Genomic DNA, 21,735 nt, shown 5'->3' with positions numbered 1-21,735 from the left:
GATGCGGTCATTTTTTTTGTGCTCCTTAAGTTTTCATGTATGATTTCTTTTTTTAATTATTATTTATTTGGTGTACAATAGTTATACATCAATACAGGTTTTCCTGCTAAATTTAGCGATAAACATAAGTCTTACACTTTTGCATTGCACTTTTTTCTAGGAAATATTTTTATAAAAGCCTATCCCTAAACACATTTCGTGTAAAAAAAAAATAAAAAAAGGCTGGTGTCCAAATTTATTCTTTTAGTCAAATTTTTATCAGCTTGTTAGTTTTCAGAACACATGCCACAAGACGGATTGCAACAAGAAGGGGGGTCGGTGGCTGAGTTAGTCAATTGTATTTTAATGGTGCAGAAGCTATGAAGTGCCAGTACTATAGCTATTTCAGGAAAAGGGTCAAGAGGAGGAAAGAGGCTGTGAGCATCGGTGAACAATTGAGCTAGTGCACCACAGCTCAGAGTACATGAAGCAAAAGCTGGTGCATTAACCTATAACCATTTCTGGGAATTTCTCAACCTCAACTGTTGTCTTCAATATTCAATCTTGTTACATTCTAACACAAATCTCCAGTGACAAACGAAATGGAAGCAAACCCTTTAAGGAATCGATGCTACCATCTCTTGGAAAAACTGCAAACTAGGTCATTAGGTAGCCTTGTACGTGCAAAACGGTCGAGTGCATGAACCGGCGAAAGCACTACGCTCGTCCTGAACGATTTGGGGATGTTGACGAGCTAGGCTCGTATAGAACGGTTACGGGTTCAATCCCCAGGGATAACTTGTGGGTTCCATCTCTGCCCCAACCGTTTCAATGCAGCCTAGTTCGGGCATGCAGTCTTGGAAATGCTAGAGAGCGATGCACATTAAAGAATCCACCACCTTAGCCGCCACACTGCGCTGGCTGAGTTGTTCCCCTGCGGCAATGCATCAAGTGTCGCCCTATCTGGAGGACAGACCTGTCTCTGGCTGCATAAACATTCCCAACACTGCAGTTTGTCTTTTGCAACCAGGAGAAAATGGAGACGTCCCCACAATGTAGCACATTGCAAAACAATGGCAACAGAAGAAAGAAACGTTGTGTAAAGGGCTGTTCTAACAAAAGACAACAAACATTGTGTCTCGTAGATGTGCAAACAGATATAGAAGCTGCTGAAATATCAGTCCTTCCACCTAGTTATTCACCATTTCGTGAGGCCAGATAAGCGTGGCCACGAAGCTCGATGCTCATTGGTTGATGGGCGGGAGAGGAGTGAGGTGCTCGACGCCGATTGGTTAACGGGAGGTCATGTGACCAGAGGGGTAGGCGAGGAGTGAACGGGGCAAGGAAAAGCTCGACCACTCGTGTGCACCGAGAGGAGCTCGAGATTATGAAAGGCTCTGGAAGATCGCCAGGTTTATCCGCCTGATCAGCGGTGCTATCGCTTCATTCTAGGAACAACTATCAAGTGCGCATATGGTATGCGTTCAACTATCTGATGAAGAGCATCACAAGAGTATCGCTAAACGTCTTGTGATGCTAGAACGTTTCACGTACGCAACAGAATTGCTTAGCAATTTGCCATGAATTTTTTGCTCTTTCAGGAAAGGCTGTCAAGTTCAACCTTTCTATCTCCGTCTGCACAGCCCTTATGGGCAGAAGACCTGGGAGAAGGACTGACAAAACTACCATCTTTTTTTCCAACTAAGGATGTGCTGCGCAACCTTTGAACGACATCTGCACGTCACAGTTCCAAAAAATATTGGGACCGGAGCCTGCCCTGCTATTAATATTGACCTTGGCACGTCTGTATACCCTATGCCTGGCACCCTAACTCGAAAACCTGTTCTTGCATCGTCTCTGTATCTCAAATCACGTAAGCATGTGCCAAGCCAGATGCACCCCAATTTCAACCAATTATTGGAAGAGAGACGTTTGAGCAATAAAAGTGTTTTCCATCCAATGCAGCCTCACCTGTCCTCCGTCCTCGGAGTGACTGCTGCTGCCTTTACGGGCACTGGTGAGCCGGAAGAAAGGCGGCGTCTCCGTTCGCTCCACCGAAAAGTTGAGCGTCTCCACCACCTGCATCGTGCAAAAGTCCCCAGGGAGAATTTTTGGCCGCTCTCGCAAGAATGCTTGCTACTTTCCCGCAGCACAGCCACTTTCAACCATGACGTGTAAATGGCTACGTTCACATTCTACCATTGGTTGGAAGCCAACTCCAACTAAGCAACCGTCTGTGCATGTGGGGACGCTTCATGATGACACTTCCCCATACTGCATCCTTGCACAGGGGAAAAGTGCAATTTGCAGCAGCTTCCCCACATTGCATCAGTGCATGAGGGAAAATTGTACCTTGCAGTGGCTTCCCCACATTGCGTTGGTGCATGGGAGGAAAGTACACTTTGCACCGGCTTTGACGCAGCATCCTTGTCAGTTTCGATTCGTAAGGACGTGCCCTAATAGATCCTGGTTTAGAAATTAATGTCCCTTAAAAGTCCTAAGTTAGCAGCCACCTTCGAAGAGTTAAGTAACTCTCTGGAGCCTTTGAAAGAAAAGCCCTATATCTCAAAGAAAACTGAACTCACACTGTACAAACATCTGTACAACAAAATTCCTCTACTTATTTCCGTGGCTCTCCAGTGTTACTTCTCTGGAAGACACCTGTCGACGAAGAATTAAATGTTTCCTTCAGAAAGGCCCCTTGCCTAGCTTGCCCTGTGAACTTCAAAATGATAATAACAGCCATCATGCTACCACGTCCCTTCTTAAGACACCAAGTCCTAGATAAACAAGAGCGACAGTTCCAACGAAGCAGCCAGAAGTACCATGTTTCTCATCATCCGTTGTCATTATTCAACATAATTCATGATTCACTATCATCGCCTTCGACGTGAAGGTTTTATTCCAGGACCCGAACTTCAGTAAAAATAATACATGCCACGCACAGCAAGAACACGTGGATGTCTGCTGACCAAGACTGTCCATCACTCTAAAACAGATACTGATATTAAAAGAAAGAATTAAACAAAAAAAATTATCGGTCCTGCGTTAATCAACAGTAAAGTCCAGCAATGGCTGTGACACCTAACAATAAAGTCGTCGTGCATCGGCGTCGCGTTCATGCACAGTAAGGTGCATGAACAAAAGCTTTTGGAACAAAATAGACGTTTGACCATTTTGTTCCAAATTTTTTTTTTTTCTTTTACGTTCTGGAATGCGTGAAAGTGTGTCTCCCGGCACAAGCTCTCGGTATTGACGGCGCTACAACGGCATCTTGTTATTGGCTACCTTTATTCCGGAGAGAGCGTGCAGTGGGGATTGGGTATTACAGAAACCCTAAGCATAAAGTGGGTTGTTAACCCAATGGGACCCAGGTTTGATTCCCGCTAGCGATGGGCAATCTTTTTCGAGGATTTGGCAACACCGATGACGGACACCCTAAGCCCTACTATGCCAGCCACAGGGTTCTCCCCAGAAATTTCCGAAGGGTGGACATTACCGGGGAAGGGAGGGAAAAAGAATGCACCTTTGTCCTTTTTTTTTTTTTTTTTTTTTGGTATGTTGCATTTTTGTATTGCCACCGCCGCCGCTGCCCCCCCCCCTCGCCCCTCGCCTCGCCTCGCCCCCTCCCCCCCCCCCCCCCCCCCCCCCCCGCATAGCCGGCGGCGCGCCGCTAAGATAGAGAAGGAAAAAAGGAAAAGGAACACGCTTTTTGTTGGACGCAGTGTGGTAGTGGCGGCAGTCAGCGATGCAATAGCGAACAATAACGTGGCGATGGGCGGACCTGCTGAGTACAAAGGTGATGGTCTGCAGCCATGTGCGCAGGCGAAATCGCATCGCCATCTCGCGGCCTAAAAAAATAATGAGCGGTGGGCGGCAAAGCCACTGTCGCCCACCGTAGGAAGTATTCTGGCCAGCCACAACATACATTAACAACTACAACGGACGTCATTTCCAGTGCTGGGAAGAGCCCAGAACAGCTATCGCCGCAAAAGAGAAAGCAGACGGCACCTGCAGTTCGGCCATCATCTCGTCGAGAAGTCGGTCGGGGCAGGCTCGCACCATGTAGAGGACCACCCGCTTGGCAAACGGCAGCAGCTCATTAGGCGCGAGCCCAGTCACAATGAAGAGGTAGCGCAGCACCACCCTCAGGTTGTGTGGCCAGCAGCTACATAGTGATGCCCAGAGGTCTTCTATTTCCTGCAAATGACACCCGACGTCCATGAGAATCCAAGCCCAGCGGGTCGTGAAATTACACGTGAATTTTTTTTCTCAAGAAATTCATTACCCGTGAAACCATTTACTTTTGAAATCCATTACTCATGAAAAACACTATTCATGAAATCAGTTACTTGTGAAACCCGTTCGTTACTCATGAAACCTGTTACTCAAGAGATGTGTTACTTACAAACTCCATTAGTCCTGAAATCCATTACTTCTGAAATCATTTACTCAAAAAATGAGTCCCTTATAGTACCCATTACTACCGTAATATCCCGAGTCATCACCCACCTCGCTGCCGCCTGAAATTCATAAAAACAAGTGGGGTGGGCCATGCTCGGTGGGTGAGCACAAAAAGTAAAAAAAATCAGAAAAAAAAAGCCCATTTTTTTTGGCCTATCTAGCGCAGCTGCAGAAGAAATACATTAAACTCAAAACTCGAATAAAGGCCCGTTCACACTCTTGCGACCTCTTAAAACATGGTTCCTAGAGACCTCTTACAACACGAGGACACACTGGCGCCATTTATTGGGTAGCAGTGTAAACTTGGCGGTCCAGCATATTTTCTATTTCTCTCCAGCATTATCCTTTCTTTCTTGACTCAAAAAACTTTTGTCAATGTTACAAGCGAGCCTTTCTTATAGGTATTACGCACATTTGACCTCGGAAGTACCGCAAAACCTTCGCTCTTGTAAAATGAGGTTCCTGGGTTACCGCATAAATGGCGCCAGCGTGCCAGTGTGTTCTCTCATCTTAAGAAATTTTAAGAGGTTTTAACGAGTCTCGTCTCTCTCGGTCGTACTCGGTTGCAAAAGTGTGAACGGGCCTTTAGTTTTATTTTTTTACAAAAAAAGCTCATGAAAGAATGCTTTACAATTGCGAAGTCCGCTGCTTGCATACGCGCCATGAACACCACCGATCGGCATACAGCGCGAATGTTTGTTCCGTGAAAGCACATTACACCGCGATGTTTTCCTCGTGAGCTAAAAAAAAAAAAAACTCTCAGCCTTTCCACTTTGGTGAAGAAGGAAGAGCAGCGGAGCTGCAGCTTCTGTTCTCGGTGGTGGCTCTCCAGGCGAGCAATCTGCTCTTCTTTCACAAGGGAATCTGAAGCGCTCGACGCAGTGGAACTTTAGGCGATAGCAGCCTCGCGGCGGTTGTGAAACCATTCACGCTGCTGCGCACATCGCCACTCATTCCGTTCCCGCTCTTCTTCCTCCGAAGAAATGTTGCCGCGATCTGAGTGACTGCAGCAAGCAGACAACCGGCAAACACAACACTCTGGACAGCTACCGCCATCTATGAGCAGCGGCGGCAATCAGAGTGTCGTGTCGACCACGGGTGTTGACATTTGTTTGGTATTGGACACGATCCTGGGGAAACTAGCCCTTAACAGCTTCGCTCTAAAAAAAACATAAGAGAATAAAAAAATTAACCAGGCTAAACGAGCGAGCGAGCACACCAAAGAAGCGACGAAGAGCGACGCTGGGAAAGCCAGCGATCATGTTGGCAAATACTTTGGCGTTGGGCCAAGTCAGGCGCCGAGTCAATCGCAAGCTCTTGCGCAACTTTCTTGTTTGGTGCATAGATGTGTGCGCTCGTGCACGGCGTGCTATCAACGTTTCTGCGTGGCATGGATGGCACCACGAACACGAAGCTCAAAATGGGACGCTCTACAAACGTTTGTGTGCGTCGTTCCAGCAAAGCTTTATTGACAATTGGCTTTGTCTTAAACATTGCAAAACCGCCGTCGCGACGTGTTGGGAGAACAAGCGAGCTCGCGGCGACCTAACTTCTGCAAAGACAAACTTTGATCTTACACTCCGCAGCTACATTCTAGGATATGGGGCGTTCGCTTACCTCACAATTTCTGAATGAGTTACTGCTTGTGTTATCTTTCCGTTTTTTTTTTCCTTCTCGGGACGATGTTTTTGTAAGCAAAACAAACTTTTATTCTGTTATCCCTATCGTTTTCTTTTTGCATGCATGCACTACGACTTCGAGGTCGCTCACGGAGGAAATGCGTAAAAAAAGAGAAGTGTCTTTCTCTCCTTTGTGTTACTTTGTCACAGACGTCCTCCAACTGTAAGGTCTGCGGCTACATCAAGGGGTGTCCCAAACAGGATACTACAAAACGCACGACTCCAACGAATCGTGAAAATTGAAGCGGACGCTTCAATTTTGACGCTCCTTTGCAGGAGTCGTGTCGCCCGACGATCTTTGTGGTCAAGCCAACATCACGGCTTTTCTCCACGCCTCCTCCACTTTTCTTTGACGTCGGAGCTCGTTAGATTTGATGTCACACACCACCTGCGTCTGGCTGACCTTGCCAACGACCTTGCGTACCTAACCTTTGTGTCGTTCCCTTTCCCGTTGGGACTTGAAAAACGACGGAGGCCTTGAGCGATTGACCGACAGCCAACAGAGCGTGTGAGTGGCTCTCCGGACCCACGTGATGAGCAGAGCAAGGCCGCCGCGGAGAAAGCGAGGGGGAGACTTGAGGAGGGGAAGTTTCACCCCCGGCAAAAAAAAAAAAACGGCTGGAAGCGGAGCATTGCACGATTTGTCGGGGTCGTGTGTTACGTAGTATCCTGTTTGGACACCCCTTCATTCAGGTACGATGAACATTTGCGGATCGCGGAGTCAGCGTTGGGGTGTTTGAAGGCGTGGGGGATGACTCTGTTTTTTTGGAAATCAATATTGGCCCAAAAAGTGGGGTGGGTGATGATGGGGATGGGCGATGACTCGGGATATTAAGGTACTCAAGAAATCTGTTACTTATGAAATTAAATACTCGTGAGATCCATTTGCTATTCATTACTCATGATAGCCATTGCTCATAAGATTCACGAGTCGAGTTTCATGCATACCTCAAGTATATTCTGATGAGTAGTAATGACTACCACCTCGATGAAACTAGTTATGCCTTACTTACCAGTTTTCAGGGGCTTATATATTGAACCAGACATTACGTGTATGCGCAAAAGCCATCAGATAAACCGTAATGAGTAGGTTCTGACGGATCTCCCGAGCTGCTTCGTAACTGCTTTACTCCTTTCCCTCGATGCATAATCAAATGAGCAAGTCAGATACAATGAGTCATAAGAATCAAATGACACAGTAGAGTAACTGCAAAGCGATAACAATTGCTTTGCAAGTGGTTACCCAATCAAACTTGCTGTCTAATCTTGGAATGGCCACTCAATTGAATTGGCCGTAATTGGTGCCAACAATCAGACGGCAGTTTGGTCAACAGTATCGCTATGGTGCCGAGAATAAGTCTCTGACCGCATCCAAAAAAGTAGACTCTAGATTTCTGCCCGACAATGTCACAGCACTGTCATGCTGTCGCTGGGTGCGATCTTGGCGGTGGCATAGCAGCAGCGGTGGATGTGGCAGGTTGCTCTCCAGCTTGAGCGTCCATGGAAGCTGGAGCACCAGCACACTCTCGTGTGCCCGTGCTTGTGGCGGAACTTGTACGACCAACCACGAGGATCGCACCATCCGACCACACGACGTGCCGGCTTTTGCTACATCATTTGTTGGCACTTTGGGACCCCTTTCGATGCACGGGCAGAGCGGGACGCCAGACGCGCCAGTCCGAAATGCGTGTTGGCCACTGCGCCGTAGCCGCGTGGCAAGAAACAACGGGGACGGGTCGCCCACCTTGGGGTGCTCGTCTCCGAACTTGGCGGTGACGTAGAAGAGGTTGTTGAGCACCATCTCGGTGGCCTCAGCCGAGCCCCAGCCCTCGCGGTGCTCCGCCCCGGCGGGCTCGAAGGGCGCCCGGTGGGGAAGCTGGTGCACCAAGTGCGGGTCCACCAGCTCCATGTTGCGCAGCCAGGGCAGCAGGCAGCGGAGCAGGCTCTGCCGCACGGCCGGACGCCCCGTCTGGAACCGGTCCGTCACCTCCGAGAAGACCGGCATCGTCAGCTCCGGGTGCACCCTGGCCATCTGGCTGCACAGCTCCATCTGCGGACGAGGCCGCGCACGGATGAGCTTTGCTGGCCTCAAGGATCCGAACGTGTACCGCGCTCCACTTTTGGCACCAGCCATAACTGGGAGGGCAATTTAAAATGTTATCCGCACTACGGTTATCTTACAACTTCTCTTGGCTGCACTGTCTTAAAGGGACACTGACGGGGTGTCTATGCTTACCGAGGTTTTTATTTGTACATCACATTTGAGACCCCAGCTACCCAAAACACAATTTCTGGCTCAAAATTCGGTTTTCTTTCTCCCGAAAACCGATAATCAAGAACTGGCCGGTTTGAGTTGCACTCCCTCTTTTCTCTGTGGTCACGTGTCCTACAGACACACCAAAAATAATCGTAATCAAAGTCGTCAGTCACCGAAGGCACACACTCAATGTTAAAAATAAAAAACATATGAAACCAATTTTTTGTGGCTTCCAAGAAACTGAAAATACGCTCATTCAAAAAGAAAGTTGCACAGAGTACCGGAAGTACATGTACTGCATAATTCTCAACATGGTGTCGTATCAGTAGAGCCGCAGGCTAGATGTCTGGACAAAGCGGACAGGAATCTCTCTACCTCCGAAAAAGAAAGTTTTTATAAATCAAAACAATTAGGATTTATTCCGTAGGACATGCCCAACCACCGAGCTGATTCGCACGAAGATGTCGCCGAGTCGCCGCCCCTTCTCTTGGCTCAAGACATTGCTCGTCTAAAGGGCTGGCTTAGCGTGCGTCAGCATAGCTCACATCGGAATTGAGCATGCCCTATTCGCGTCGTCGACAAGCGCAGACCGACGATGGTGGTTATCCCAGAAGCCCTTGCACAAGCACCCCATTCGGGAAGTCGGGGCCAGTAGGAGTGTGCGAGACGCTCATTTGTGTAATCTGAACCTGCCGGTTTTTGCCGTATGTTGTTCCTGTGTTCCCGCGTTGGTGTGCACATTTAACGTGCGTGCGCTTGACTGGGCGAGAGTGTGCGTAGACGGGGACTGTTCCGAGCATGTGCTACATTGCTACCCTTGTTAAGCCTATCGATCAAGCCGCTTGGTAATGGGGTGCCGGGCAAAAGCTGGAAGCTCGATGAAGCGCCAAAGGCAGAGTTAATTAGAATTAAGGTTGCTCTGTATGGTCATGTGCTAGTCTTACATACCGGATGCCGTTCCCAATTGAAACAACAAGCGCCGTCGGATGTACGGGAGCGGTGGACGCAGGGAAACGTCTGAACTATTTAGCCAACCGGGAATTTTCAACTGGGGTGTCTCAGCTTGCAAACAATAGTAGTGGTATGCAATGAAAATGGGACTGAATCCTGTATTGGTCGCATAGGTTCGGTAAAGTGCGCTACAATTTCGAACGCATACATTGAGTAATTTAGGCATCGTCTGCTCTCTTCGGTGTCAGTTTCTTGAGTCAACGTAAAGTCTACTATGATCATAACACACTCAGTGGTGGTCCAGCCATTTTAGGTTTTGGAGCAATTTTTGGAGCAAGAAAAATCCAATTTTGGAGTAATTTGTATCACATAAACTCCCATTTTGGAGCACCTTGATATCAGGAAAACTAAACACTTTGGAGCAGCACGAACAAATAGCAGTTCTGTGCTGTCTTTTATCGGTGGTACCAATGCTCATTCATTAAATCAAATCGTGCAACACATTAAAAACCGCAGGTTAGCAGCAGTTCTGCCCTTCAAGGTGTGCCTCCACAGCTTTCAAACAAGTCCACAACATAATATATTACCACTAACCTCTTAAACATAGAATAGCGTTTTGTTTGCTGCTATTTATGCTAGCAGACGCCCTCAGTAAGCGGTTTACAGGACTGTGGTGCAAAGAAGTTATCAAGGTTTACACAATCATTATATATATATACACCGTAAAATCCCGAGAGATGCCCCACCCTTGAAAGATAACCCACCCTGTTTTTGGCACGATTTTCAATTTCTTCAAAAACACCGAACCCTTGAGAATGACAAACCCTTGACAATAATGCCATCCAAGCCAGAAGTGACGTCCGCGAAAACGAGGTTAGCTGGAGTGGGAGATAACCTCACAATAGAGACTGGCTGAATGGACCCCCTTGGGCCCATTCCTCTGGGTTGGCCCATGGGTTGCTGAACCCTGGCTGCGATAACAGGTCACAGGATCTAAAAATAACACGTGAGCGTTTGGGTTGACAATGCAGCCAGCACACATGTAAAACCGTAGCGAAATATTTTCCTCTTCCACTTATCTCCTGTTCGGAAAATACCTTCGCTTTTCTGCAGGAATCTGAAACTTGACTACCACGCATCCCTAAACAATCCGGTCATTCATCTTTCGTTGCGAACCAAGAACGGAAGGATGCGGCAAAGCTTCACCGTGGAGCAGAAAGTGGAGGTTGTCCGGTGGTACCGAAAGGCTGGCAGCAAAGTGAGTAAGACCGCACACCAATTTGGGCTGGATCGTAAGCAAGTAAGGCAGTGGAAATCTACGTATGAAACTCTCCTTCAGGAGTGTCACGGAAAAGGAAAGTTTAAGCGGTCTGTGAACAGCGGTCGACCTGTGTTTTCCGAGGAGATCGACGATGGACTTTTTGAATTTCTACAAGAAGAGAGGGCGGCAGGCAGGGCGGTTAGTAACCGTCTGCTCCGGGAGCAAGCACGGAAGCTCGCACCGGAAGTCAAGGTGGGCAACTTCAACGCATCGAGCCAACACCTGTCCCGATGGAAGAAGAGATTCAATGTGTCACTTCCCGCTGCGACCAACAACAGCCAGAAGCTCCCGATTGACTATGAGGAGGCAGTATCAGCCTTCCAAAGGACACTAGGCACGCTGCACCTCCAGCACGACTAGAGTGACTTCTCCATTGCCAACATGGACCAGATGATGGTGCGAATGAACAATAAAACCTATGAACAATAAAATCAGTATCATCAGCACCACCAGAGCTTCGCCCCAATCAACATCATTCACCACGTGGAGATGCGGTCATTTTTTTGTCTATTTTTGGTGTTGTTTATCCAGATTCATGATGAAGAAAACAGGACAGAGGCACAGGATTCTTCAACGTCCGGAGAACATGCGTGTTATGAACAATAAATAGTGCTAAGGACAAACAGGGACAAGAAAAGACATTGACAGGACAAGCGCTAGTGCTCTCCATGTGGTTTTGTCCTTGTCTGTCCTTTGCACTATTTATTGCTCATAATGCTTATATATACTTTGTTTGTGCTTAAGGGAGGACACTACCCAAAAGGGTCAACTTTTGAACCGTCGGCTGAATATGAATGAAATTTACAATATACAGTGGCAGTTGCGAGGCAGAATGCACGGCAAAGTTTCATCTGCATACATGAAATGTGAAAGAAATTATCGTGGGTTTTATGAGGAACACACTGACATACCTGCCAACCTATGGACTTTCAAATTTGTAAAACTCCTGCAGTTGCATGTGGGCCGAGGGGAGGGGGGGGGGGGGGGGGGGGGGGTTACGCGAAGTGTTGTGCAGCTTAATGTCAGCCTCGCCACCGTGCGAAATGCTTACATCACACGTGCACGTGCTACAGAATCCAAACTTCTCTCCCTTTTTGGTCGGCACGAAGCACGGGAATTCTGACGTGTAAGACTTCAGGAACACCTCAAAGTACCTCTTCTGAGGTTTGGAGTTCGCCATTGCGCTGCGAAGCCACCGCGACCAGGGGAATGCTACGCTTACACGTGCAACAGACACACAAGGACGCCACATTGCTCGCCTCGAAACTGGTCGAAACAGAGAGGCCCAAACACGTCTAAACATGCCGAACCAACGTGCGCCGCCGAACACAACGTACCAAACACACAAACGAAGGCTTTGGGTTTTAGATCCATTGGATAGACTGATACTAAAAACCACGACGCTGTCGTGGACGGTACCTATCGCCCTCTTGTGGCGGTGCAAGATACCGCCAGCAGCAATTTTACACAAAAAAAAAAAGTAAAAAAAAAAATTATATAATTTTTTTTGTAAAATTTGAAGCAAGATTTATAAAATCGTAAAATTAGTCCCAATTCGTACATTTTACGAAAAATTCGGAAGAGTTGGCAGGTATGCACTGATATTGTTTAGGGAAAATATCGTTAAAAGGCTAATGTAATAACCATAATTTTTCTTCACTAGATATGCAGCAGAATGCCTGGAGAGTGCAGCTGTGAAAAAGCTTCCAAAAGAGTATTTTATTTTATGCTAACATTGTGCTGAAAAATGAAATTAATTTCTTGCCATTTATCTTGTCAACAAAATCTTATATTTTATAAAAGACATCCACAAAGTAAAAAAAAAAACAATGCTATAGCAGCACTGTCAATTAGATTCCAGTTAAGAAAAAAAATTAGTGAGCCTTTCCTTTTGTCCCGTTGCCAACCGATAGTTTTCCTAAAGTGAAAATTATGTCAAAAAGTGGAACGGAGAAAAACATGTCCAAGGTGCTCGAACCTCTACCTTTCCTTTAGCATCAGTGAACCAAAAATAATTTAGAAAAAAATAACTAGGCTGCATAAACAAATGAAACTTCTTGTGAATACTCTCTAGATGTTGATGGATGTAAATATGACATTCTTCAAAATCAACTTTTTTTGCAGGAAATTTTTTTTCTGGGTAGTGTCCCCCCTTAAATCCAGATGCAGCCGACGCTATGAGGTAATGAAACCAATCAAGGAGCGTCAAAAGTTTAAGTCACTAGACCTTTTCTCTTTGCGATGGGTTTAGTGATGATAGAACACAAACAGAAGCATGAAGAACACCATGACGGTGCGCTTTTGACGCTGTTTGATTGGTCCTACCAGCTCGTAGCATTGGCTTCATCTGGATTTCGTTTTAACCAAAGGATAACCAGGCATTTTGGAACTCCGCCAAAATATGGCAGCCCTATGCTTGAGGACATCACAAAACATCACAGTTTCGTTAAAAGTATGGTGCCTAGACTGGGCATCTGACTTGCGCGTTTGACACACCCTAAAAGCGCTCTCTCGATTTCCGCCCGACGACATAGTACGAGTGTCGTAATGTCCCCTGCCGTGACCCCGACGGTGTCATAGCAGCAATGGCGGACGCAGCAGACGCATATTATGCTGCAGGTTGCTTTACCGTCCATGAAAGCTTCGGCAGCCAGGAGTCGGGATGCCTCGACGACAGCGACACTCGCATTCTCTCAAGCTTTTTCGCAGAACTACGAACCTCAAACCGCCAGGATGACAACATTTGACTGCACAACACTCCGGCCTCTGCGACGTCATTTTCAGGACCACATTTGATGCATGGGCAAGACAGCACGCTAAACACGCAAGTTGGAGACGCGTTCCAAGCGCCACACTTGACAGGAATGCAAGCAACAGCAGCCCCCAACTTGTGAGTTGGGAAATACCAACACGATGAGCACAAACTTCATGTGTGCGTGACCTTATAGGTCTCTGTGACGTCGTGTGACTCTGTGGTGTCACCTGACGTCAGTGTGTCACCTGACATCAAGACGCCATGTGATATCACATCACTGTGTGATATCACATGCCTTGTGAAATTACACCCTATGATATGTCAGTGATGTGGTGCATCATGTGATCTGTGATGAGTCACGTGATGTGTCAGTGATGTCACATGACACGCAAACTTGACGTCACAGAGTCAAGCGATGCCATAAGGTCACGTGAACCGTGTGTCGGTCACGTGTGTAGCTTTTCTTGTGAAACCCGGTCCCTCACACAACCTGTGTGAAGGCCTCAAGGGCCTCTTTAAGAAAGGTAAGAGCAGCACCCCCACCTGGGAGCTGGGGTAGCCCGCCACGATGAGGCCGTCCAGGAGCCCCGAGGGGTCGCCCTGCCGCAGCCTGGCCTCGTCCTCCTCCCCGATGGCCAGGGCGGAGCGAAAGAAGCGGTGGTCCAGGACGTGCAGCAGCTGCAGCGCCACCTCGGCAATGTCTGCCCGGGGGCAGCCAGCGCTCAGCAGGGTCACGTTGATGATGGACATGTAGTGGTCGCACGGGTACTCCCGCACACTGAAGACTGTCGCCAGCGCCTTGAAGCACCCGTCCGCAAGCTGCACCTAAGGGCGTTTGGCAACGTTTAGGTAGTGACGCACAGCGTACCTCCTCGACTGAATTCCACGGAAAAACAGTCAGATTTGAGCGTCATGCAATACTTCCGCAAACAACATTTCGCAAAACATTCAGCCTACTAAAATAGAGTCGTTTAAGCGCGAAACATATGGGCGGCAGAATTGTCCGATCCGACAGTCCGAACGCCGCTCCGGATTGCCGCACACGACAGTTTGAGACACACGCTTCCGACCTTGCATGCGACACGACGATCCGCACGGCTCTGCCGAAGCAAGCACTCTAGCAGAGGTCCGCGTTCCTATACAGGCCAGATTTCTGGTACCAGATTGACGGTTTGGCGAATTTGGGAGCTCTTTCTCGCTAGCGTGTGCACTCTTTGCTGGGGCCATCCTTCTCGAATGAATCAGCGGGATTCATGCGTCCGGCTTCCTGCCGCCCAAGTCAGTCCCGTTTTCTTATTCGTCCCGCCAGACCCAGTGCGTCATCATGACGTTCGCGCTAGCTGTGCTGTCATTGGCTGGACGCTTCTGACAATCCGTCCGCCGTGCGAACCTATCTGGCGCGTTGAACGCACGATCCGACGTGTGAGGCGACCAAATTTTTTGGATCAGGCAGTCGTATTGCCGGATCGGACGTCGGATTGGATGAATAGTTCTTACTTATAGCCACTATGAAGATATTACATCTTTTTTTTGCTTTCTCACCACCAGCTTCTAGATTACTTGCCATATAGCTACCGTAGAATGCCGCGCATCCGCCCATTCCACACTAAGCGCACATTCCCAAATTTGTAAGATCTGAGAAAATATGCACAGTACATTTATATACAAAACAGATGACCGGACAAGCGCCCATCCCCCATTTTTTTTCGACTATCTCTAAAGTTTAAGTGGGCGCTTGCCCGGTATTTTACGGTATTTGTCACAAACTCTGGCACTGGCAAACACTTCCACAAGCTTTTTCTTAGAGATTTTGTGCTGCTCGCCACGCTCCTTCACCAATTAGCTTGTTTTTGGGGACAAGACGTTCGTGGTCGCAAGGTGAAGTCGGCAGGAAAGGCAGCCCAGGCAACGCAATATCTTCTGAGTCTTCTTTATTGTCACCGCCGCCGTCTTCCTGCCAGCTCGCCACCGCCGAGAGCCCGACGATGCCCCTTCAACACCAAATTTGAATGAGACCCGTCCGTTCGCTTCGGATTTTACTTTGTTGGATGTTTTATTTTGACTTGCTCTCCGTCCGTGACTTTGTTCCATTGTCGTCTGTATTCTGAACCTTTGTATTGCTGTAGCGCGCTGACCGTTTTCTTTAGTGTTTCCTTCGATTTTAGTACCGAGTGAAGTTCCATGTGGAACCTTAGGGTTTTCTTTTTGTTGTGTACTGTCTGCCTATGTGCCAAACCTTGAAATTTATATTTATATTTTTTTTTCCCTAAGTAAATAGGTTATTCATTGTTCAAACTATGCGTGTCCGCCCGAGCTCATTGCGTTCTTCCCTCGACTTGGGCACACACGCCAACCGAATGGACTGACCAGCCTTAACAAAAATAAATGTGGTCTGCAGTCGTTGTAGAGGGCCGGTGGGCAAACCATTAAGAGGGAATCGCACCTCTAACCTCCAGGTGGCAGCGACTGTGACACTATTACTGCTGCTAGTAAGATAAATTATATCCGGACATGCGAGTGTTTGATAGTATGAAAGCATCTTTCTCACATCCATATTTCTCTCATAAGTCATATCTTGGAGTTATCCTGGAGTTAACCCTTTGACGGCCGTCGCTGTGCATGTACGGCCACAATTACAAGTCTGAACGTGCCCGCCTAAACGCAAAACCGTAGGACGTGATGCTATTTGTTACGTCTTTGGCGAACTATAAACGTTATATTCTCATAGTATTTTGCTTCAACGAGGTGCACGTGATACGTGCGTGATGGTCGCTTCGTGTTTCGGCTGCTTCAGGGGTAAAGGCAGTCGGAGCACCGCCATTTACGATTCTGACTTTTACTCTACTCAGGATTGAATTCAGAGGAAGAGAGCTCATCGCCCCTCCAACAAAGAAGCTCTATAAAGCACCTCCCGTTCGTGATTTGAAAATGCCGAAATGTCGGGGAAGCAGATGCACCAAAATTAAACCGAGTGGAAGAAAGGTTACAACTTTTCGCGTTCAATATTTTCATTAAATGCTTCTAAACATAAACAGCTTGCAAGCACTGTGCGTGCTCCCACTAGATAATGAAGAGAAACCTGCGCATTGACCCTTTCTTCAAACAATTCCTTTGGACAGAAAATCAAACAACTGGGAAACACCTTTTTGGGAAAAACCTTACCGTCGAAGGGTTAAAGTCGCGCCCGAAACAAACGCACCAGGGAAAAGAGATGCCCTTTTCTCACCTGTCCCGTGTAGCAGCGGTCGACGAGCCAGTCGAGCAACATGCCGGCGTCCTGGTTGAAGTCCAGCAGCAGCACCAGCGTCTCCTGTGCCAGGCGGTAGAGGCGCTCGTCCTGGGAGCTCAGCAGGCTGTCCAGCCACTGGTACATGACGCTCTCCTCGTTCAGCCCTGGCGGGTCCATGCAGGCCCCGCAGCACAGCACGGACGACATAGCCTGCCACGAGGTAACCTTTGTTGGTCCCACGGCCGGGCTAGATAGTGGCATTCCTTATGGCCTTTGCTCTAACTTCGGAGCAATGAGATTTTTTTCTAACCGCGTGGAGTCACGACCACACCAACCCTCCGAGTACTGCCTCAGCCACTCTGAACAACTGTTCCCTACACCGTGACTGAAACTATGTACTCAACTTAAACGACTGTGGTCCGCTTATTAAAATATTCTTTCGGCTTAATGTAAATAAACGCTAGTTTATGGAAAATGATTTATTGATAAGGTGAAGAGGTGTTCCGTGTAAGTCCCTGCAGGAAGCCTCACGGTCTTTAGGTCTAACTAGTATGGCAATCTCTCCAATTCAAGCCCGGAGCAAAGAAGAGCACACGGTGATGTTAGGGCATCTCCTCAGAAGGAGTTAAAGCGTCGTCGAAAGGGCAAGGTCGCAGCGACCTCACCGAGCTGCAGAGTCGGGGAGAAACTATCCTTTATGTGAAGGCCGTAAGAAAGCATGCCTTGTAACTGTAGCCTGGCCGTGGTCGGCTATGGCTCCCTCAGTGATAAAGGAGACAACAAGAAATGGGCAGCAAAACCTCAGCCATCATGAGTGTGGGCTCAATCCACAAAACATTGGCAGCAACCTTCATCTCCAAAATCCCGTGAAGCATGGAATGCAATGCAGAACAGGGCCAATGCAACTGTTTATATAAAGATCTAAGCCCAGGAACAGCTAGACACCGACATACGGTAGTGCTGACTACAGTCTGGTCTCGACACCTTTGGTGTCGAACACCCCGAATATGCCGTGGGGGCATACAAACGTATTAGAATCCCCCGTTTTGAAGCATCAGAAGTAAAACATGTGCTGCAGAATTCCAAGATCATTCCCAAGTTGAATCCCCACCCCTGCCTATTTCAGTATGAATGGGCATAACAGTGGGTTGCAGTCATGTAATCAATACTGTGTGATGTGCACATTAAAAACCTCGAGTTGGCCCTCATTTTGCTTTGGCCAGAATTGTCGCCCTACGGTGGTAAACCAGTGTCATCCGAATTTCAAGGACAGATCAACTACCGGCCGCAGAAACATTCATTGTCCCCTCAAATTCGTATCTTCAACATACAACGAGTAAAATCTCGATAATTCAATGCCCTTGCAAACTTCTGGTCTTATACCGTAAAACTCGGAGTGCAACCACTTCTAGAAAAAATGAAACAAAAAATGTCACCTGTAAGGCTGCAAACTCGAGGTCCGTCAGGCTCTCCTCTGCAGAAGCCCGCTTCTCGACGCCGCCAAAGGGAACCCCGAGGTTGCCGCTCCACGTCGCAAAGAGGTAAAAGAGGTTGCGCCTGAGGTCGTGCCCAAGAAGCAGAGTGTGACTCTCCAGTGGAAAGCTCTTGATCAGCTTGTGCACAAATTCGCAGAAGTGAAGCTTGATCTCCTGCACCGACGCATCCTTGTCGTTCTCGCTCTCCAAGAACAGTCGGGCACCCTCGATGTATTCGACAAACGTCGCGTTCAGCGTGCCCGCATCGCGGTCCAGGATGCAGGAGGCGATGCCGAATGTGCCGTACTCCGCGATGGACTCCATTAGCCGTGTCAGCTGCAGGCGTAGGATGTCGCGGCGTCTGCGGCGCCGGACATTCTCCTGCTTACGGTCGATGGCCTCGCGGATGTAAGGCAGCAGTTCTTCCATGAGGTCCTTGAGTGCCAGATGGTTGACGTGGGAGAGCCCCAGGACCACAGCTCCCCGAAGGTCTGCCTGCTCGCTCCTCAAGAAGGGCACGATCTGTTTGAACAGGTTTGAAGCACTGATGCCGCTGTTGCTGATGCCCGTGTAGCGGTGTTCCGCGCGGTCAGAGGCGGCGTTCTCGGGCGAGGAGCTGAAGCTGAGGTCGGGGGATAGGTAACGGACGGTGATGTTGCTATTGGAAGGTGCCACGCGGCAGGCATAGAGGAGGTAGTTCCGCCACAGACTGAGGTACACGTCCCGCTCGCTCGGGACCTTCTTGACCGTCGTGGTGCGAAGGAGGGAAGCGCGGTTGTCGTTCACGGGATTCAGTTCAATGTTGCTGAAGAGACACGTGATACGGGACGTGACGATGGGCCAGGACAGCGTGACGGCCGTCGGGCAGTGCTTCAGAATGTAGTCCTGGTGGATGAAGCTCATAAGGCAGGCGCACCAGGCATCCATCTGGGACAGGTCCAAGATGTCCGCAGAGGCCTTGTTGGGGCCTTCGCCTTCGTGGGTTCCGGTGGCCCACGAAGAGCGCTCTGCAAGCCACTGAAGGTCCACTGCGGATGCCGCAAGCAGGGCCGACTTCTCCGACGTCGGCAGGTAAGGGAGGCAGTTGTTGATGGCCGCAGAACAGGCTCGGTCGATGACGTCAACTACTGGTTCTTCGGTCCGTGGAGGCAGTTGCAGCTTCATCACCGTCTTGGTCTCCTTGAGGATGTGGGCTGCCAAGCGCCGGGTGGATACCTTGCAGTTGCAGAGCATCACCAGAGCAATGCCCTCGACAAGGTGAAGGGCGCTCGTCATCTGCTCGATTCGGATCTCCGACACCTCCTTTTTGACGGAGTTAGTGTTGAGGGCGTTCTTCCATGTGGTGAGAAACTGGAGCAGGACTCGCAGAGCGTTGTCCAGGAGCTGCGGAAACGTGTCGTTGACCTCACGGAGGATGAACTGGATAAACCCCTGGATGACATCTTCCCTCCACTCTGGAAAGTCTAGCATCATGTTCTGGAGTGACTGGAATGCCAGACCCCGCAGTTCTTCGTCCATGTGAACCGTGAGGCGAGAGAGCAGGTCCACCAAATCCTGCCGTCGCATGCCATCTGGAATGAGACGTGGGACGGCGGCGACGCACGTCCGAAACAGGTCGATCTTGGGCTTCCGCTCGCCCGTGATCATGTCGTCTGGTTCCTTGTTCGCATTTTGAACTGTGGTCATCATGAGTGGCCGCCCATACTGGACGTCAAGTGCCTTGAGGATGTCATCAAATGCTTTACGAACATAGAAATAGTACTGGGACATGCCAATGCTTTTTGCAGTGTCCTCGGTCAGGACCTTGTTGATGAAGGTCTTCTTGACCCGCAGAGTGTTGCCCGAGGGCAGGACGCCAACCGTGCGTGGCATCGGCGGATAGCCCTCTTTCTGTTGCAGGCTGTCCGCGACCACCAGGAAGGCACGCAGGCCGATACTCATTCGTTCGGGAGTCAGGATGATCTTGATTGGCCTCCCCACCGAGATGAGGTCGAACACAATCTCTTTCATGGCGAAGTCCAGTCGTTCCTGTGCGATGAACTGAATGATTTTGACGAATATGTTGAGCGGCGTGTCCCGCGGCACGACCGCCTTAGAGCCCTTGGGGAAGAGAGAGTTGACGATGCTCTGGAGCCTAGTCTGGGTCGCCGTGTTGCTCTCACACTTCACTCGGATCATGTAGACCCAGAGAAGCCGGTACAGGGACTCGAGGGCCACGCGGCACATCTTCGGATCTCTGTGCTTGAGGTGGGACAGGCACATAGCCAGGAAGCAGTGCCAGTTCTGCAGAAAGAACAGCTTCTGGCTTACGCACAGCAGGCAGGTCACCAGGGGAAACAGGGCCAGGCTGTGCTTCTTCTTGGTGCAGAGGTCCAGCGTTTGGGAGTACAGCATCTCCACGAAGTTCTTGAGGCAGGGCACATTCACCTCTGTCTTGACCGTGGCCGCCACTGGCACCAGGATCTCGACGAAGAGTCCCGCAAGGGCGTGCTTGATGTCCTTGTCCTTTGCTTCGAGGAAGTAGCCAGCGCACTCCTGCATGAACTGGAAGGACGCCTCGAACTCCTCGATGGGGGCCATCTTGACCCGGAAGAACTTCATGCCCATCAGCAAGCTGATGATGCTCTGCGTCGTGTGCGGGCTGGGCTCCTTGGCTCGCAGTTCCTTCAGCTCCGCCATGAAGCACTTGCGCACCGACTGGAATCGGGACTGTGCAAGGACCCCGACCACTTCGGCGCAGAGGTCGGCGACTATGTTCACGTTCTGCGCGTTGGGTCCGGTCTGAGAGCTCTCGCGGAACCGGAAGTGTTTGAAGGCCATGGTCTCGATGTAGCCAACGAGGTCCTCATGACCCGGATGAAGGGGCAGCTGCCGCAGAACCTCGATAAGAACCAGACAGAAGATGAACTCGATGGCCAGGTCTCGCCTCTCGTGGAGGTAGTCCCTCTCGGTGCGCGGCTCTGGCTCGCTCTTGGCCTTGGAGTCGGCGCGCGCCCGTTGCACGTCCACATTATCGACGGTCTGGCGCTCGTACCAGGCGAACAGGGTGCGGAGCAGGGAAGGCAGGCAGTGCTCGGCGACGGAGCCGAACGCGCAAAGGAGCTGATCGAAGACGGCGTCCTCGCCTCTCTGAAGCGACTTGGACACGGGGCGCTCGAGGGGCTCGGCGAGCACAGCACGGATCTTCTTTTCGGCTTGGAGGGTGAACTCGGCGAAGAGTACTCGGAGCACGAACTCGCCCGGTTTGACGTCGGTGTCGAAGTGGATGCCCGACGGGAAGGGCTGCCTCTCTTTGCGGGCGCCCCAGGGAAGCAGGAGGGGGGCTTGTGCTGGCGGAAAACCGCTGGCTGGGCCGTTTGTGGAGTTGTTGTTATTCACGGCGGGGTTGCCGTTGTTGACGCAGCCCGGAGGATTATTGGGCCAGGATTTGGCGTCCGGACAGGGATTGTCCGCCATTTCGAAAGCTGGGCGATGGTTTGGTGTTTACATGGTTCGCGGACTCTCCGAAACGCGCACGAAAAACACGTAGGTAAACAAAATTTGGCTTGACACTTCTGACCCTTCTGACACCATCAGCGAGAATCTGCTGCACCGGAAAGAAGAGTGACGCAAGTTGCGGAAAAGA

The 21,735-nt window shown here is 49.6% G+C and overlaps 1 protein-coding gene across 1 annotated transcript in view; it reads right to left on the bottom strand.

The window, feature by feature from the left end:
* Positions 1 to 21,722, bottom strand: part of LOC8033944 (protein furry) — a 60,768-nt gene extending 39,046 nt beyond the window's left edge. The window contains exons 1-6 of the mRNA XM_029984970.4: positions 18,072 to 21,722; positions 16,633 to 16,845; positions 13,950 to 14,231; positions 7,867 to 8,172; positions 3,991 to 4,179; positions 1,951 to 2,058 (exon numbers count right to left, since the gene is read on the bottom strand). Coding sequence (XP_029840830.2) covers positions 1,951 to 2,058; positions 3,991 to 4,179; positions 7,867 to 8,172; positions 13,950 to 14,231; positions 16,633 to 16,845; positions 18,072 to 21,566 — 4,593 coding nt within the window. The 5' untranslated portion in view covers positions 21,567 to 21,722. The remainder of the gene's footprint in view (positions 1 to 1,950; positions 2,059 to 3,990; positions 4,180 to 7,866; positions 8,173 to 13,949; positions 14,232 to 16,632; positions 16,846 to 18,071) is intronic.
* Between the last annotated feature and the right edge of the window lie 13 nt (positions 21,723 to 21,735).

The sequence above is a fragment of the Ixodes scapularis genome, unplaced genomic scaffold, assembly GCF_016920785.2.
Source record: "Ixodes scapularis isolate PalLabHiFi unplaced genomic scaffold, ASM1692078v2 PGA_scaffold11__112_contigs__length_91849675, whole genome shotgun sequence".
Lineage (NCBI taxonomy): Eukaryota > Metazoa > Arthropoda > Arachnida > Ixodida > Ixodidae > Ixodes > Ixodes scapularis.
Note: the sequence above shows the minus strand (reverse complement) of the source record. Positions and strands in the feature narration are given on the sequence as shown.